Source organism: Rattus norvegicus, chromosome 11, assembly GCF_021556685.1.
Source record: "Rattus norvegicus strain SHRSP/BbbUtx chromosome 11, alternate assembly SHRSP_T2T, whole genome shotgun sequence".
In the NCBI taxonomy this organism is placed as follows: domain Eukaryota; kingdom Metazoa; phylum Chordata; class Mammalia; order Rodentia; family Muridae; genus Rattus; species Rattus norvegicus.
This window is the reverse complement of record NC_141544.1, coordinates 75,787,521-75,801,545: the sequence shown is the minus strand read 5'-3', so window position 1 is coordinate 75,801,545 and position 14,025 is coordinate 75,787,521. Positions and strand designations below refer to the sequence as shown.

Sequence of the window (14,025 nt, the reverse complement as noted above, 5' to 3'; positions counted from 1 at the left end):
CATTGGGGGCAATAGTAAAAGAGATCCGAGAACTATAAAGTCACGTGGTTTCACTTAAGCGCTTTTCCCAGCAGCCCCTTCACCTGGCGCTCATCAAAACAAGCCCTGGAAAGCAGGTCTCTGAGGAAGATCCTGGCATGAGGTGCCAGCATGGCTCCTACTGGTCCCTACCGCAACTTGCGGGACCCATGGGCAGGATCACGTGATCTCCATGGAGCCACGGCCTGCAGGACCTGGGCAAACAGCCATTTAAATCTTAATTCCATGTTCATTCTGTTTTTAAGGGACCCAAACATGGAATTTTAAAAGTATTTCTAAAAGTGTATTTTGAGTAATCTTTAGTTAACATTCATTTTTATTTTTTATTTTTTTCTTTTTGAGTCAGGGTCTCTCTGAGTAGTCCTGGCTGTCCTGGAACTCAGTATGTAGACCAATCTGCCCTCGAACTCACAGAGATCCTCCTGCCTTTGCCTTCCAAATGCTATCAAAGGTGTGCACCACCGTGCCCAGTCTTTAAATTAAATCTTAAAAGAACTGTTTTTTAAATTATGGCTTAAAACCCTTCTTCGGGTTCATATTTCAAAACTCATGCCTTCCCTAGAGACTATCCCTTTCATTCGGAGCCAGATTGTCTCTTAGGACACGAAGCAAAGGGAGGTGGAATCCGTCCCATTTAAAAGTCCAGCTTCGGATGGGAGAATACAGGATGTTCGCAGATGACGTCATAGGTGTAGTTTCCTGACCTTAAGCTGTAGGTCCTGTGCCCAAGTCACTACAAATTTTCAAGCTGCCTCACTGGGGACCCAGGCAGGGTTCCATTGCTGGCTCCACAGTCTTGCATTTAACATTGCTTTCTCTAGAAAGCAAAATGGCCCCTCTCCATGAACGCTAAGCCCCTTGTTTCTAGCCATTAGCTAAACAACAAAGGATTTTCCAAATATGGACCCGAAGAGACGTGTGCACTTCGAAGGCCACAATGAAACTTAAATAGCTAAAACTTATTAAGAAAGCCAATGACTGATGCCAAGCGCCCGAGTCCCTAAGCAAGCAGCAAGACAAAAGCCAGAAAGGGGAACAAAAATGTGCATTGAAGGGGAGGGACCAACAGGGAGGTGCCGCTTTCTATGGAAGAGCTGACATCACTGTTTCCCTGCAACACTCAGCATGCAGGAAACAGATGGCTAAGAAGTGGTGGAAGGGGCTACTTAGGGCTATGGGGGGGCTTGCCGTTCTCCCAATGTTGCCATTAGGTACCTACATGGTTTGCTTTGAAAACCTGGGAGTGGGAACTCTGTTGTCTGGGTTTTATAAGTTATTTCACATCCCACTTGAAGCTAGTTTGGCAGCACATGGCAAAATGGAACTCTGCGTAGCCCACGGCCAGCAAAGCCACAGCTATTTGGGACCAGAGCGAACAAAACCACTGAGAGAAAGGGATTCTCCATCAGGTATGGCAAGGGTCCGCTTCCTCCACTTCCTGGCTAGGGCACACTAGTAAGTGGCCGTCTGAGTTGGCCCTCACTTGTCAAATAGACAAAGAGTAGAACTGTCTACAGTAGGACGAGGCTGAAGTTGAATATTTTTATGCCATATAGCTACAGACTTTAGCCATGTATGGTGGTGCAGGCCTTTAATCCCAGCATTTGGGAGGCAGAGGCCAGCAAGATATATATTCACACCAGCCGGAGTGAGGAAAACCACGTCTCAGAAAAAGATTCAAATTATTTTTTAAATAGGGCAATTTGATCAGCAGATTTCATGGTGGAAGGGGAGAACCAATTCCCAAGAGTTATCCTCTGACCTCTTTGTGCACACTCACAATAATAATCTTAAAAAAGAAACGAACAGAATCAGGTGGGCAGTATCTTCTCTTTTCCTGAGTATGTGTGTGCTCCTTTGTATTTGTGCAGGTTCATCGTCACGTGTGTGTGAGGGTACGTGTGTGCATGTGTGTGTGCCATGTGCGTGTGTGCCACGTGTGTGTGCCACGTGTGTATATGTGTGTGTGTGCATGTGTATGTGTATATGTGTGTGCATGTGTGTGTGCATGTGTGTACGTATGTGTGCGTGTGTGCATGTGCCACGTGTGTGTGTGTGTGTGTGTGTGTGTGCATGTGTGCCACGTGGAAGGCAGAAGATGTAAATTCAGGAGCTATTTTTCAGTTGTCCATCTTGTTTTTGAGACAGGGTCTGTCACTTGCCTGGAGCTCACCAAGTAGGCTGGCTGGCTGACAAGCCATTGGGAGCCACATGAAGCCACACCCGGAATTTTTTTCTTTTTTTTTTGAACAAAACAAATCCCCAACAACACGTGTCCTGAGGATCAAACCTCCTGCGTGCATGGCAAGTACTTCCCTGACAGATCTAGCTCCTCAGGACTGTTCACTTTTGCTATTCATTCCCCCCTTTCTTTCCTTCATTCCTTTATTTTTTCCTTAGGTCTTAGTTGGCTCTTGTTTGTTTGTTCATTGTTTATTTGTTTGTTTTACCCTCCTTTTTCTTTTGACAGGGTCTTGTTATATAGCCCTGACTGGCTTCCTAGCTGCCTTTAAACTCACTCTCTAGTCCAAGCTGGCTTTAAAACTAAATCTTCTCTCTCCCTCAGCATCTTGAGCACTAAAACTATAGGTGGGTGCTACCAGAGCCTGCACAGTTAACATATGTACGAACACACACACACACACACACACACACACACACACACACACACACACACATTTTAAAAACCTTATCTTTCCGTAAAATGTCTTCTTTTTCTGTTTCTGGACAAGAAAAGGGTTCAGGCACAGCCAGCCAAACCAGTGGCAGGTCTCACCCTTCCAGCTGCTGTGTCCTCACCGAAGGCTGTGTTCTTGCTCCTGCCCTGAAGCCAGGCTCCTGTCCTCCCAGGGCCTCAGCTGCCTTTCCAGAGTTTAAGCTTCCCCAGGCTTTAGAGCCTGTCACCAGTCGCAAGCATCAGGCAGAGTCTCAGTTTCCCACCTCTAGACTCTGGCAGCCCCTCTACATATCCCTCTGCTATTCCTCACCTCAGATGACTTTTTTTTTTAATTTTCCCAACTACAAATCACCCTCTCTATCTGACGACAGCTGTCAGTCAGCTGCCTCACGTGTCAGTTAGCACGCCCTGCTTGCACACTCACTCTACCCCTTACCTCATTCTTCCTGGTACATTTTAGAAAGCTGTACTCTTGCCTGTTGATCGCATGTAGGCCAAGGCAAACTTGAGAACGCCTTTGTAAGCCCAGTGGCTCTCAACCTTTCTAACGCTATGACATCTTAATACGGTTTCTTATGCTGTGGTGACCCCCAATCATAGAGTTATTTTCGTAGCTATTCCACAACTGTAATTTTGGTACTGTTATGACTCATAATGTATGTGTCTATGTTTTCCGATGGTCTTAGGTGACCCCTGTGAAAGGGTCATTCAAATCCCCAAAGGGGCCAAGGCCCACAGGTTGAGAACCATTGCAGTAGGGTCTAGCACACTGACATTCTATTAAATCTTTGATGCTATGATTCAAAGTCCCCACCAAGGTTGTTTCTGATTAAAGACCTAAATATGGGACTGCAGGTTGATTCTACAGTGTTTGCTTAGCATGTGCAAGATCATGGGTTCCCTACTTAGCACCCGTTGCCTACACACATACTTTTAAAAAGCAAAGCAAAACAAAACATAAAAATCATAAAACTGGGTTGGGGATTTAGCTCAGTGGTAGAGCGCTTGCCTAGGAAGCTCAAGGCCCTGGGTTCGGTCCCCAGCTCTGAAAAAAAGAACCAGAAAAAAAAATCATAAAACTCCAGGGAAAGAGACCTTCATGTGGCAAAGAGACCTTTGGCAGTGGCCTTTCCCAAGCACTGTTGACTTATTTATCTGCCAGCTCTTCCCAGCTGTGTTCTAGCATCTGGAACAGTGAGAGCTGGTATATGTTGCTTTTCTGGGGTATGAGTAACATTCAACCATCTCCCCTCTAGAGGCATGCGGGGCCAGCATCAAGCCATGGGTGTGGTACCAGAGCCTAATGTACCAGCCACGCTTGCACTAGAACAAAAAGTGCCTGAGACTTGAACTCAGTTGGTTCACACCAAGGAGTGAAGGGGTTAAGAGGCAGTTACTGTAGCATGCAAAGCCTGGGTTGTTTTCTATCTGGGACTAGCGATTCCTGATAATACAGCATAGGAATGGAGGTCTCATCTCGAAATACCTAAAAGGGCTCCAACAACCACTCCTAGAAAAGACGATAAGTCCTAATTGGATACCAAGCAACGATCATGTGCCCACCATAGGCTCACACAGACAGGCGTGACCTACTACATGTGTAAGTGCTACCTCAGCTGAGCTTGTCAGGTGCTTACACACAGCTAGGAGCAGTGCAGACAGTGGGCAGAATGGACAAGGGATAGGGGGCCTCTGACTCTAAGGCCATGGGTATTTCCGGAGGGAAGAGGTTTGGGGTTGCAGCGGGCAAGGAGGAACCTAGCTTGTGGATTTGGATAGGGGTGTGTGTGTGTGTGTGTGTGTGTGTGTGTGTGTGTGTGTGTGTGCGCGCGCGCGCGCTCTCAAATGGACACATCGGCTTGCAGAGGACAAAGTGCTTTCTGGGCACCAGTTGTTATGACTATTTCTGGTTTGGGCTAGGAGAAAGCAAAGCAAAAGACAACATATCTTTTAGGCTTTGCGAGAGACAAAACTGGCTAAGTGCAAAATTACGAATTATTTTCTCCTGGAAGATATGATTCCAGTGTAAGACTGTGTGCTTGAGTGTCTGATAGATCCTGATTTAAATCTCTCCTTTCCCATTTGGACAATCTTGGTAAATAATTTAACCTCCCAGAACTCAGTTCTCTTCTGTAAAATGGGTGACTATGAAAATGCCCGGTTTTTAAAGAGGCTGAAAATATTCCTTTGTATGCACAAAGTGACTGGCACAAGATAAAAAAAAAAAAAAGACAATATTGATGTTCACTCCTGTTAATGATAAAGAGAGCAATATGGTCTGGTTTGGAGCTCAGACTCCACACTGACTCCTTTCTCTTTTTTCCAAGAAACCTCCCCTCATCCCCACCCCACCCCCACCTCCTTTAATTACCTAGTAGCCTCTCGTTCTTGTCTTTCTATATAAAATCTTGCTTCTTAAAATAATGAAGTGCTATCGTTCATTCTTCTCCCAACTGTTCCAGCCTTCCCCCACCCCCTCCACTGGAGCAGAGTTCTTTATCTTAACCTTTATCAAAGGTTGCATTCAGGGAACATTAATTAGTTCAACAGGGGCCATCCAGGCTCCTAGAGTGCCAGCAGGCTGTGGCCCCGCCTTACACCACACTTAAGGCCGGCCTTTTGAGAGCAAGGTGCCAAGATCAGTTCAACTCAAGCATGGCCTTTGTGTTGGAGCCTTGGGAGAAATACTTACGAGAACTGGTCGGCACATGCACTCCTAAGATTAACTTGGAGAGGGGGAGAAGCAGGAGAGGGATGCTGCTTTTGATTTAAACGTGTGGCGCACAATATGTGGGAAAAGAACTAATTCCCTGTTCCTGGCTTCAAGACTGGCCTATGGCAACCACAATAAGGAAGTGGGATCCTGAGACCCCTGAGCTAGAGTGGACAGGCAGCTCGGCGTGGGCAGCAGCCTGTTCTGGAAGGAATGAGCAATGGGAAGCCCCGACCAGGTGGTTTTATCACTACTTTCTTCCAGAAACATTAAACTACAATATCCAGTGGCAGAGTGGGTGGTTGTTAAAGGTTCCCATGCCCAGCCCGAGTCTTGGAACTTTCAATCCCACCCACTTCTTCCACCCACTGCTCGGAGCCACACACAGCATCGAATCTGAGGAAGACTTTTTCCTAGGGAGGCGAACTCTGGGAACAAACTGTCCCGGCAAGCGCTTGAGAATTGTCTTGGTCAACCAAGCTTTGGAATTCTCAGTGTTTCCTCCCCTAACAAGAAAGCTTCCAGGGCTAGCCCACCGATGCTATATATTCCTGGCTGGCCTCAAACTGCAACACCGAAGTCTGGTTGGTGCTAAAGAACTTGTTTCTATTTGGGTACGATGCACTCTTCCTCTGTCTGTTTCCCTCTACTCCTTTGGGTCTATGAGTGACCCCAAAGCTCTCCCCTGTCAGTCAGATGGTTCTCTGGTTCCAGGTAGTCAGGGGAGGGGAGGGGCTTCCTTGTGGGGAACAGCATGGAACTAGCCGAAGCTGGAAGGCATCTGGGAGTCTGCCAGAGGGGTGGACATGGGAGAAGCTGATCCTGTGGTCAAGGAGCTCTTGGCAGAGATCTGAAGAGCCTGTAGATGGGGCCATGTGGTAGGTGGAAGTAGATGTTTCCATTCTCTGTGTGGGCTGTTTGTTATACCCAGAAACAAAGTAGTCCCGGCTGGCGCGAGGGTCGGCCAGGCAGTTTGCTCTGGGCTTAGTAACGCCTCCCTCCCCACTCCCCCTTTGGCCTCTTCCAGTTTCAACCTGGCAGTCCAAGTCGGAGATGCCTCTCTATGCTCAAGCCCCTCGGGTCGCTGTTCTGTCTTCACAGTCTCCCCAACAAAGACCAGGTTTCTCCCTCAGAGAAGTGATTGGCTGTTACTGGTCTTTTAAAAGTTGCTGTATAGCCCAGGCTGGGTCCCAGGTTTATCCTTGTGCCTGAGCCTCCTGAGTGTTGGGATTATTCCGGGCTCTTAGATCTTCCAAAGCACGGTTGTTTCAGGTTGAGCATTTGGCCTGTGCAAGGATGTCTTCCCAGCAAACCTGGGAAGTCCCTACATCAACCAGACTCTCCACCAACATGGCAAACAATCCTGCTTCCAGTCCCTCTGGGTGACGGATGAATGCCCTCTCCTCATGAGAGCCTCGATCAGTCTTGGTGGTTGTGGTAGGGTAAGTTCAGGCTATTGTGACAGTAACATGTTAGCATGTGGGTGTCCCCAGATAGGTGCTTTATCCATATTAGCTCATGCGTCCTATTACCTCTATATTACAAGAGGAGCAACTGAGGCCCAGAGGCAGGGAGCAAAACTTCTCCAGGGTCAGTCATCTGGGGAAAAGAAAAGTTGAGATTCTAGGTAGGGGAGTTCAGAAGCCTTAACAGGAAGCCTCCAGCAAAGTCCCCTGACTTGGATTAGGGGAAAACTTCTAGAACTTTCTATAGCTCAGACTCACTTGGTGAGGAATTAGGTAGGGAAGGTGAGTGAATGATGTGCCAGAAAAGACCAAGCTGCGGAGGATACAGCCCTGTCCTCCATTCAGTACTACATCTTAAACAGAAAAGCACTTGCCTTCTGGCTATGACCTTGCTCTGTTTGTGTCTGTGCCCTATCTTGTCTATTTAATGGGGAGACCAAAGCACTCACATTCTCTCCTACAGCTGCCCCTTTAGCCTTGGCGGCTGACTTCAAAGTCATCTGGTGTATGTAGGTTGGGTCACATCCCCTAGACGACGCATTTCTTATACCCAGAGCCCATCTTTCTTTCCCACTGCATCTGAAACACGGCCGGGATAGAATTTTGTTTATCGAATTAATAAATAAAGGAAACGAACAAACAAAGTGAGGGGACTATTAAAGCTTCGGAAGTAAAATGAAATGAAGCATCGACTGCTGTTCCCACCGCTCGTCCACATCCTTTGAAACACTAGGACTTGATCCTGAACGAATGCTTGCATTGCTCAGTGATTTGTTACGAACATTCTGTGGCCTTTCAAATTAAATATACATTATACTTATAAGTAAACCTTTGTTTTGATTGATATATATCTTTTCAGCCTGGTGGCGATAAAAAAATCTTCAGCAATTAAAAGAATCACACGGTTTTTGGAGCATTTGGAGTGGATTCTACTTATGCAAAGAGCATAGCCTACAAACGATGCACTGCATGCAGGCAGTGGTTGTCCACCCTGCCCATGTACCAAAAACCATCAGGGAGAGATCTGGATTCAGTTGGTCTGAGATGGGGGCCTTGCACTGACTTTTTTTTTCCCTGAGAGATGAAGAGAGGATTTGTCCATGTCGTCCAGGGTAGCCTCAAACTCCCGATCCTTCTGCCTCAACCTGCCAAGTGCTAGGACTATCGGTGTGTGCTACCACCTGCAGTGGCGACAGCATTTTAGTAAGCTTTCTAGCTGGTTGAAATCTGTCGCCATCATTTGAGCGCAGTTAAGGCACTAGGGTCAGGCCAGTATAAAATTTCCCTATGACTCAGAAAGGTAAGGAAGTCTCAGCTCTTAAAGAGGTCAGCCCAGAGGACAAGACAGTTTCTCTCTTAGCAACTCTTACTTGTCCCCCTGGCCCCTGGTCCCATCATCCTCCCTGTCCCCCTTGAAGACCTAGAGGCTCATGGGGAGAGATAGGAAATGACCATGCGCGCATTCCACGGGCTTCACTCACACACTAGTGCCACAGGTGACAATGATCTAAGGCGTTTTTTTAAGCTGCAAGAAATGACCTTCACATTCAGTGATCAGAAACAAGAAAGAGAAAAGCAGACTCCTTCTTGCATCCGAGGTAGGGAAGGGATCCCAAACAGGAAGTGAGAGTTAGCCGGTCCCCCCCCCCCCCCCCCCCCCCCCCCCCCCCCCCCCCCCCCCGGTGAGAGCTTCAGAAGGAGCAGCAGACACTCTGCTCCTGGGGAAGTGAAAAGGTCCCCCAGCAGCCACCTTACAGGCTCTTATGGTGTTTTTTCTTTTTCTTTTTCTTTTCTTTTTTTTTTTTTTGGTTCTTTTTTTCGGAGCTGGGGACCGAACCCAGGGCCTTGCGCTTTCTAGGTAAGTGCTCTACCACTGAGCTAAATCCCCAGCCCCGGTGTTTTTTCTTATCAAGCAAGAGAAAAGTGGCCAAAGAAAGGGAAACAAGGCTGGGTAGCTCTGGGTTGGAGGCTACCTTTGGGGAATCCCCATTTGATCCACAGCGCATGGGTGGGGCGGTGTTGAGGGGAGAAGTGGGAAGTCGTCACGCCAGGCTTCTGTGCTGCTGGGATCACAGCAGGGTCTGCACCTGACGTCTGTATGGCTACTGTCCGAACTGTGTGTATTTGGTGTGTACGTGTGCGTTTCTATGAAAAGGCAGCTCAGCTTTCATCAGCTTCACACAGATTAAGCATGATGGCTGGACATGAGTAATAGTCACTTCAGACTGGAAAAAAAAAATCTCTCCCTTGTTCACCCTGCCTTGTCTGATTTGTCTGATCAGAGGTAGCAAGGCTGGGCTTGGTGAATTAGAGAAGTGGCTAACAGCCATTCTGTGTGTTTCCCCCTAGAGCTCTCACCCAGGGTGCAGCTTCCCCATCAGATCCAGAGGACCCAAGCTTAGCATAGCTGGTGCTCACCAGCGTCCGGTCCTCCACTCCAGCTTGGACTTGCTCCTTACGGCGTCTCTCACTTCCTCTTTATTCTTGTGCTCCCAAACTGAAATCCATTTCCCTTCCATTTCTACCTAGATCCAGTGCCCTCTGCCCTGTGACCCCAAAGTTTCGTGGTCAGAACATGATTCTTGAAAGGTCCTTCCCAGACTCCTGGTTCCTGGTTACCACTCTGATTTACTACCTCCAACATCCTGAGATGCTCTCCCAAAGTCGTGGGCAAAAGGGCAGTACCCTCCTCACCTCTTTTCACCTAGTTCAGAGTCCTGGTCTTGACTGTTAACTAATATATGTCTCTACATGGATTTAGAGAAAACCATTAATCAATTCTATCATCATCACCATCATCACCACCACCACCACCATCACCATCATCATCGTCATTATCATAACATACACACAGGAAAGCAATGAGTTATCCCTTTGTGGAGGCAGAAATCCTATTTAGCCTTGTTTATATAAACAGCTCATTATTTATGGTTCATCTCCACATTGTACAGTGACAGTGCAGCCATCAAGACTGCCAGATGCTTTTCATTTAAAAACCAAACTCTATTCAGGTACGTCCAGTCTTAAAGGTTGCTGATCTGTTGCAGAGCTGTTTGCTTTCACTCTGGGCGTGGGGGTCATTAAAGGAAAATGTTGATTTACACACAGGAACCAGAAAGAGGTCTGGGTCCTCTCCATCCTTCGTGATGGATGAGCCTTGTGTCCCTATGTAGATGAGCTCTCCTCTTAGCTTCCTCCTCTCCTTGGCAGGATGAGAGGCCTGGAGTTCCAAGCACTCTTTTTCTATGGAACATCCTTTCCTTTCATCCTTTCTGATGGGAAGCACACAGAAGTTTGACATACAAAACAGGTTTGAAAGAGGCACTGCCTGAGGGCTCTTCTGAAGTTCTTTCCCAGAGCCTTGGGGCTTCCAGGTTCTTCCTTAACCTAGGAGTTTATAAGAATGGGCCGTGGCTAGCAAGCCCGTTCTACAACTCTCACAGCTTTTGTGTGTGTGTGCTCGTGTCTATGTGATTGTGCCTTTATGTATATGTGTGTGTGTGCTTATGTCTGTGTGATTGTGCCTTTATGTATATATGTGTGTGTGTGCTCCTGTCTGTGTGATTGTGCCTGTATATGTGTGTGTGTGTATGTGTGTATGTGTGCTGGTGTCTATGTGATTGTGCCTCTCTGTGTGTGTGCTTGTGTCTGTGTGATTGTGCCTCTGTGTGTGTGTGTGCGCTTGTGTCTGTGTGATTGTGCCCGTGTGTGTGTGTGTATGTGTGTGTGTGTGTGTGTGTGCTGGTGTCTATGTGATTGTGCCTCTGTGTGTGTGTGCTTGTGTCTGTGTGATTGTGCCTTTATGAATATGTGTGTGTGCTTGTGTCTGTGTGATTGTGCCCGTGTGTGGTGTGTGTGTGTGTGTGTGTGTGTGTGTGTGTGTGTAATACTCAGAATAACTCTAACGTCACAGAAGGTGGTATCCCAGGAGCATGCCTAGGGTACCTACTGGTTAATACGAAGAGAGCCCTGTAAAAGGCAAGCGGAGACAAACATTTGTTCTTAACCATCGTGGTTAAGATGTGCACTTGTGGCTCCGTCAAGCTTAACACAAAACAAAACAAAGCAACTCAGTCCAAGTGATTTTACTTCAAAGAGACCTCTCCCGAGTGTTGCTGAGACTTAAATGAATTGACTTTGGTTATGCCTCAATTTCAGAGTCGGATTTGAAAACCAGTGGTTCCCTGAAGCTCTGAAATACTAAGCCATTTGTCCTAATGACACAGCAGACTCTGGACTCCCGAATACCACAGAATATCACACCACTGCAAATTACTAGGGGTGCTGAGTCTTCAAAAAGGGGGAGTGAAACAAAGGCCTTGCACTGTTTCTGGGACGCACACTTGATATGGACAAATCCAGTTGTTTTGGGGAGGGTTTTCCCGGAGGCAGAATTATTCTGAGCAGCTACACAGTCCTCCGTTTTCCTTTGTTGTATTTATCTATGTATAATGATAGATATCTATGTATGATAGATATGTGTGTAGTGTGATCTTTTCTCTTTCTCTGAAGTTTCCAAAGAAGCTTTTTTTTTTTTTTTTTTTTTTTTTTTTGGTCACGGCTAAGTGCAGAGCCAGTCAACTTTACAAAAGGAGTCATTTAATGCCCCATTTCCCCACCTTTCCTATATTAAAAACGTTTGCCCTCCAATGGTGTTATCACATCATAGGCTGTTTTCATTCTTCCCCACGCGAGAAATGTTTAAACTGTTTCTGCTGGCTCCTCTATTTCTTTTTCCAAGCTGACTTTGAAAACGGAGACACACTTCTGTATCCTAAACTATTTTAAAGCTGAGGCCCTCTGACCTTTTTACAACACACTGGTCGCAGGACACACCAAGCGCCCCTCTGAAAGCCACGAGAAGGTAAAGGGTCTGGTGGGGAGGGGGGGCAGGGTCGGGGTCCGGGGAGATGCTGTATAGCTGGCATCAAGTCAGAAATACAGAAACTGTTTGTGCAACCACTCCCCCAGCCAGGATTCCCCACCCCACCCCCACCCCACTGCCTCCTACCACATTAATGAAAAGGGATGTGAGCCAGTGAAACCCTACAGTACAGGAGACACATTTAATATGGTCACGGTGATATAACCAGAGCAACCTATCGATGATGATTCCGCCCTACGTCAGTCACACCTCATCTTTCCCTTCCAACACCCAAAGTTTAAGAGCCGAGCCTCCTTCCCGGAGTTCAACCTCAGGAATAACCAGTTAACGCCACAGCTACACCACTGCTCATCAGCCGCTCCTGTGACACGTCGGAAGGACAGACCCAGCTCCTGCACTGTGGGGTGGAGGCGGCATGGTTAAGACCCGTGTACTTTTTTCTTTTCTATTAAAGTACAGTGAGCGCACAAGCCTGGAACACATTAACTTGTGAACTGCATCCAGCACACCCCAAGAGAAATCCATCGCTCTTAAACAGAAAAAAAGGTGGGGGGAGGGGGGTACATTACCATCCTGTCCCGAGCTCTCCAGATACTCCGTCAGGTCACATCCAAACGCACTGGCGGCTCCCTTTCGTTTCAGCTTCTGCTTGGCACCCTTGTTCTTCATGAGTTAGCCCCACAGAGGCTGCCCCTCCGTCTGCGCTCTCTTACTCCGCACCGCTGTTGAGGGTTTCGGGGTCGGGTCACCGGGGCAGAGCGGCGCCGGGGGTCGGCATGGGCGCGCAGATCGGGCCGTGCACCGCCCCGGGCGGGTGTCACCTCCCTACTCGGGCTCCCGCGGAGTCTCCCCGCGCTTCTCGGCTGAGCCTTGCGAGGAGCCCGGGCCGGGGCGCGGCGGTTAGGGGACCGCCCCGGGGCTGAGTGTGCTCCGCCCTAGGCCCGCGCTCTGCCTTCAGACCGCTGGAGGACCGCGAACAGCGAGCATCCCGTCCCCTCGCCCGCCCTCGCGCCGTCCCTTTTTTCCTGTCTTACAAATCCCAGGATCGTCCAGCTCAGGAAGCGCTGGAAGGAAGTCAGCTCGGGAGGGGGGCGGAGGTTGGAAATTTTTGGCAGCTCTGAGTGTGTGTGTGTGTGTGTGTGTGTGTGTGTGTGTGTGTGTGTGTGTGCGTGTGTGCGCGTAGTCGAAGGAAGTAAGTGGGTGGGTTGAGCTGCGCGGGCTGGGGGAGAGATCGCGCTCTCCCGAGGTGGCTCTACGAGTCCAGAGTATCGCCCAGGGCCGCCCCGGAGGAAATCGGCCTCACGAGGAGCCGCGGCCGCCCGCCCTGCTTCCTGCCGCCAGACCGGCTCTTTGCACAGCGCAGGAGGAGGCGGCGCCGGACTCCGCAGGGAGGGCTCGGATGGGTGCTCACGGAGTTATCCTCCTTGTCATCCCAGTCCTGACACTTTCTATTTCAGTGCCTGCCTTTCTCCTCCGCCAACACTTAAGTGTAGTGACAGTAACAAAGACTGGGATTCCAGAAACCTGACCCACAGAGCCTTTACGTTGGCCACTCCCACCTCTCTTTGCCGGGTCTGCGGTCCCTGAAGCCCAGACGTCTCCTCTCCCACGCTGAGGTTAGGATATCCTCGGGGCGAGAGAGAGGTGCAGCGTTGTAACCACTTCCCGGGAAGTTATATTTGTAGTTACAAATTCAAGTTCAGACACACACACACACACACACACACACACACACACACACACACACACGCACACGGCGACCTGGCTAAATGCAAGAGATTTGAGCAAAGAAACCAAGATTTAAGGGGCTCTGACATTTTGCCAGTCTCCCAGGTTGTTTTAAAACTTGAGGCGTGTGCTTTCAGGCCGGAATGTTTTTCCTTCCCTTAGTTGGAATTCCTTGACTCGTGTGTACTCAGCACACACTGAACACTTAAAACCCTGTGCCTTGACGATTCGAAGATTAGATTAAACTTCCTGAATATATTCAAATCCATATATAGGCTTTAAGGGTAGCATATAGCTGGCAAAAGTATTGTGTGTGGTATTTTAGTTACTGACTCCCCTTAAAAGTCATCATGGGAGTTTATGAACTCTGAACTCTGACCTTCTCTCTATGTCCAGACATAACCTGATAGCCAGCCCTAACAAATCTGGCCTACAGATGTGTTTTGTTTGGAACATATTCTTTTAAAAAAATTATTAGCCAACACTAAAGAATTATGCTATTTCTCCATAAGAAATC

The 14,025-nt window shown here is 48.2% G+C and overlaps 1 protein-coding gene across 1 annotated transcript in view; it reads right to left on the bottom strand.

The window, feature by feature from the left end:
• The window catches only part of Arhgap31 (Rho GTPase activating protein 31), a 112,913-nt gene extending 100,245 nt beyond the window's left edge, over positions 1-12,668 (bottom strand). The window contains exon 1 of the mRNA NM_001105879.1: positions 12,350-12,668. Within this exon, the coding sequence (NP_001099349.1) occupies positions 12,350-12,449 (100 nt within the window). The 5' untranslated portion in view covers positions 12,450-12,668. The remainder of the gene's footprint in view (positions 1-12,349) is intronic.
• Positions 12,669-14,025: the final 1,357 nt, after the last annotated feature.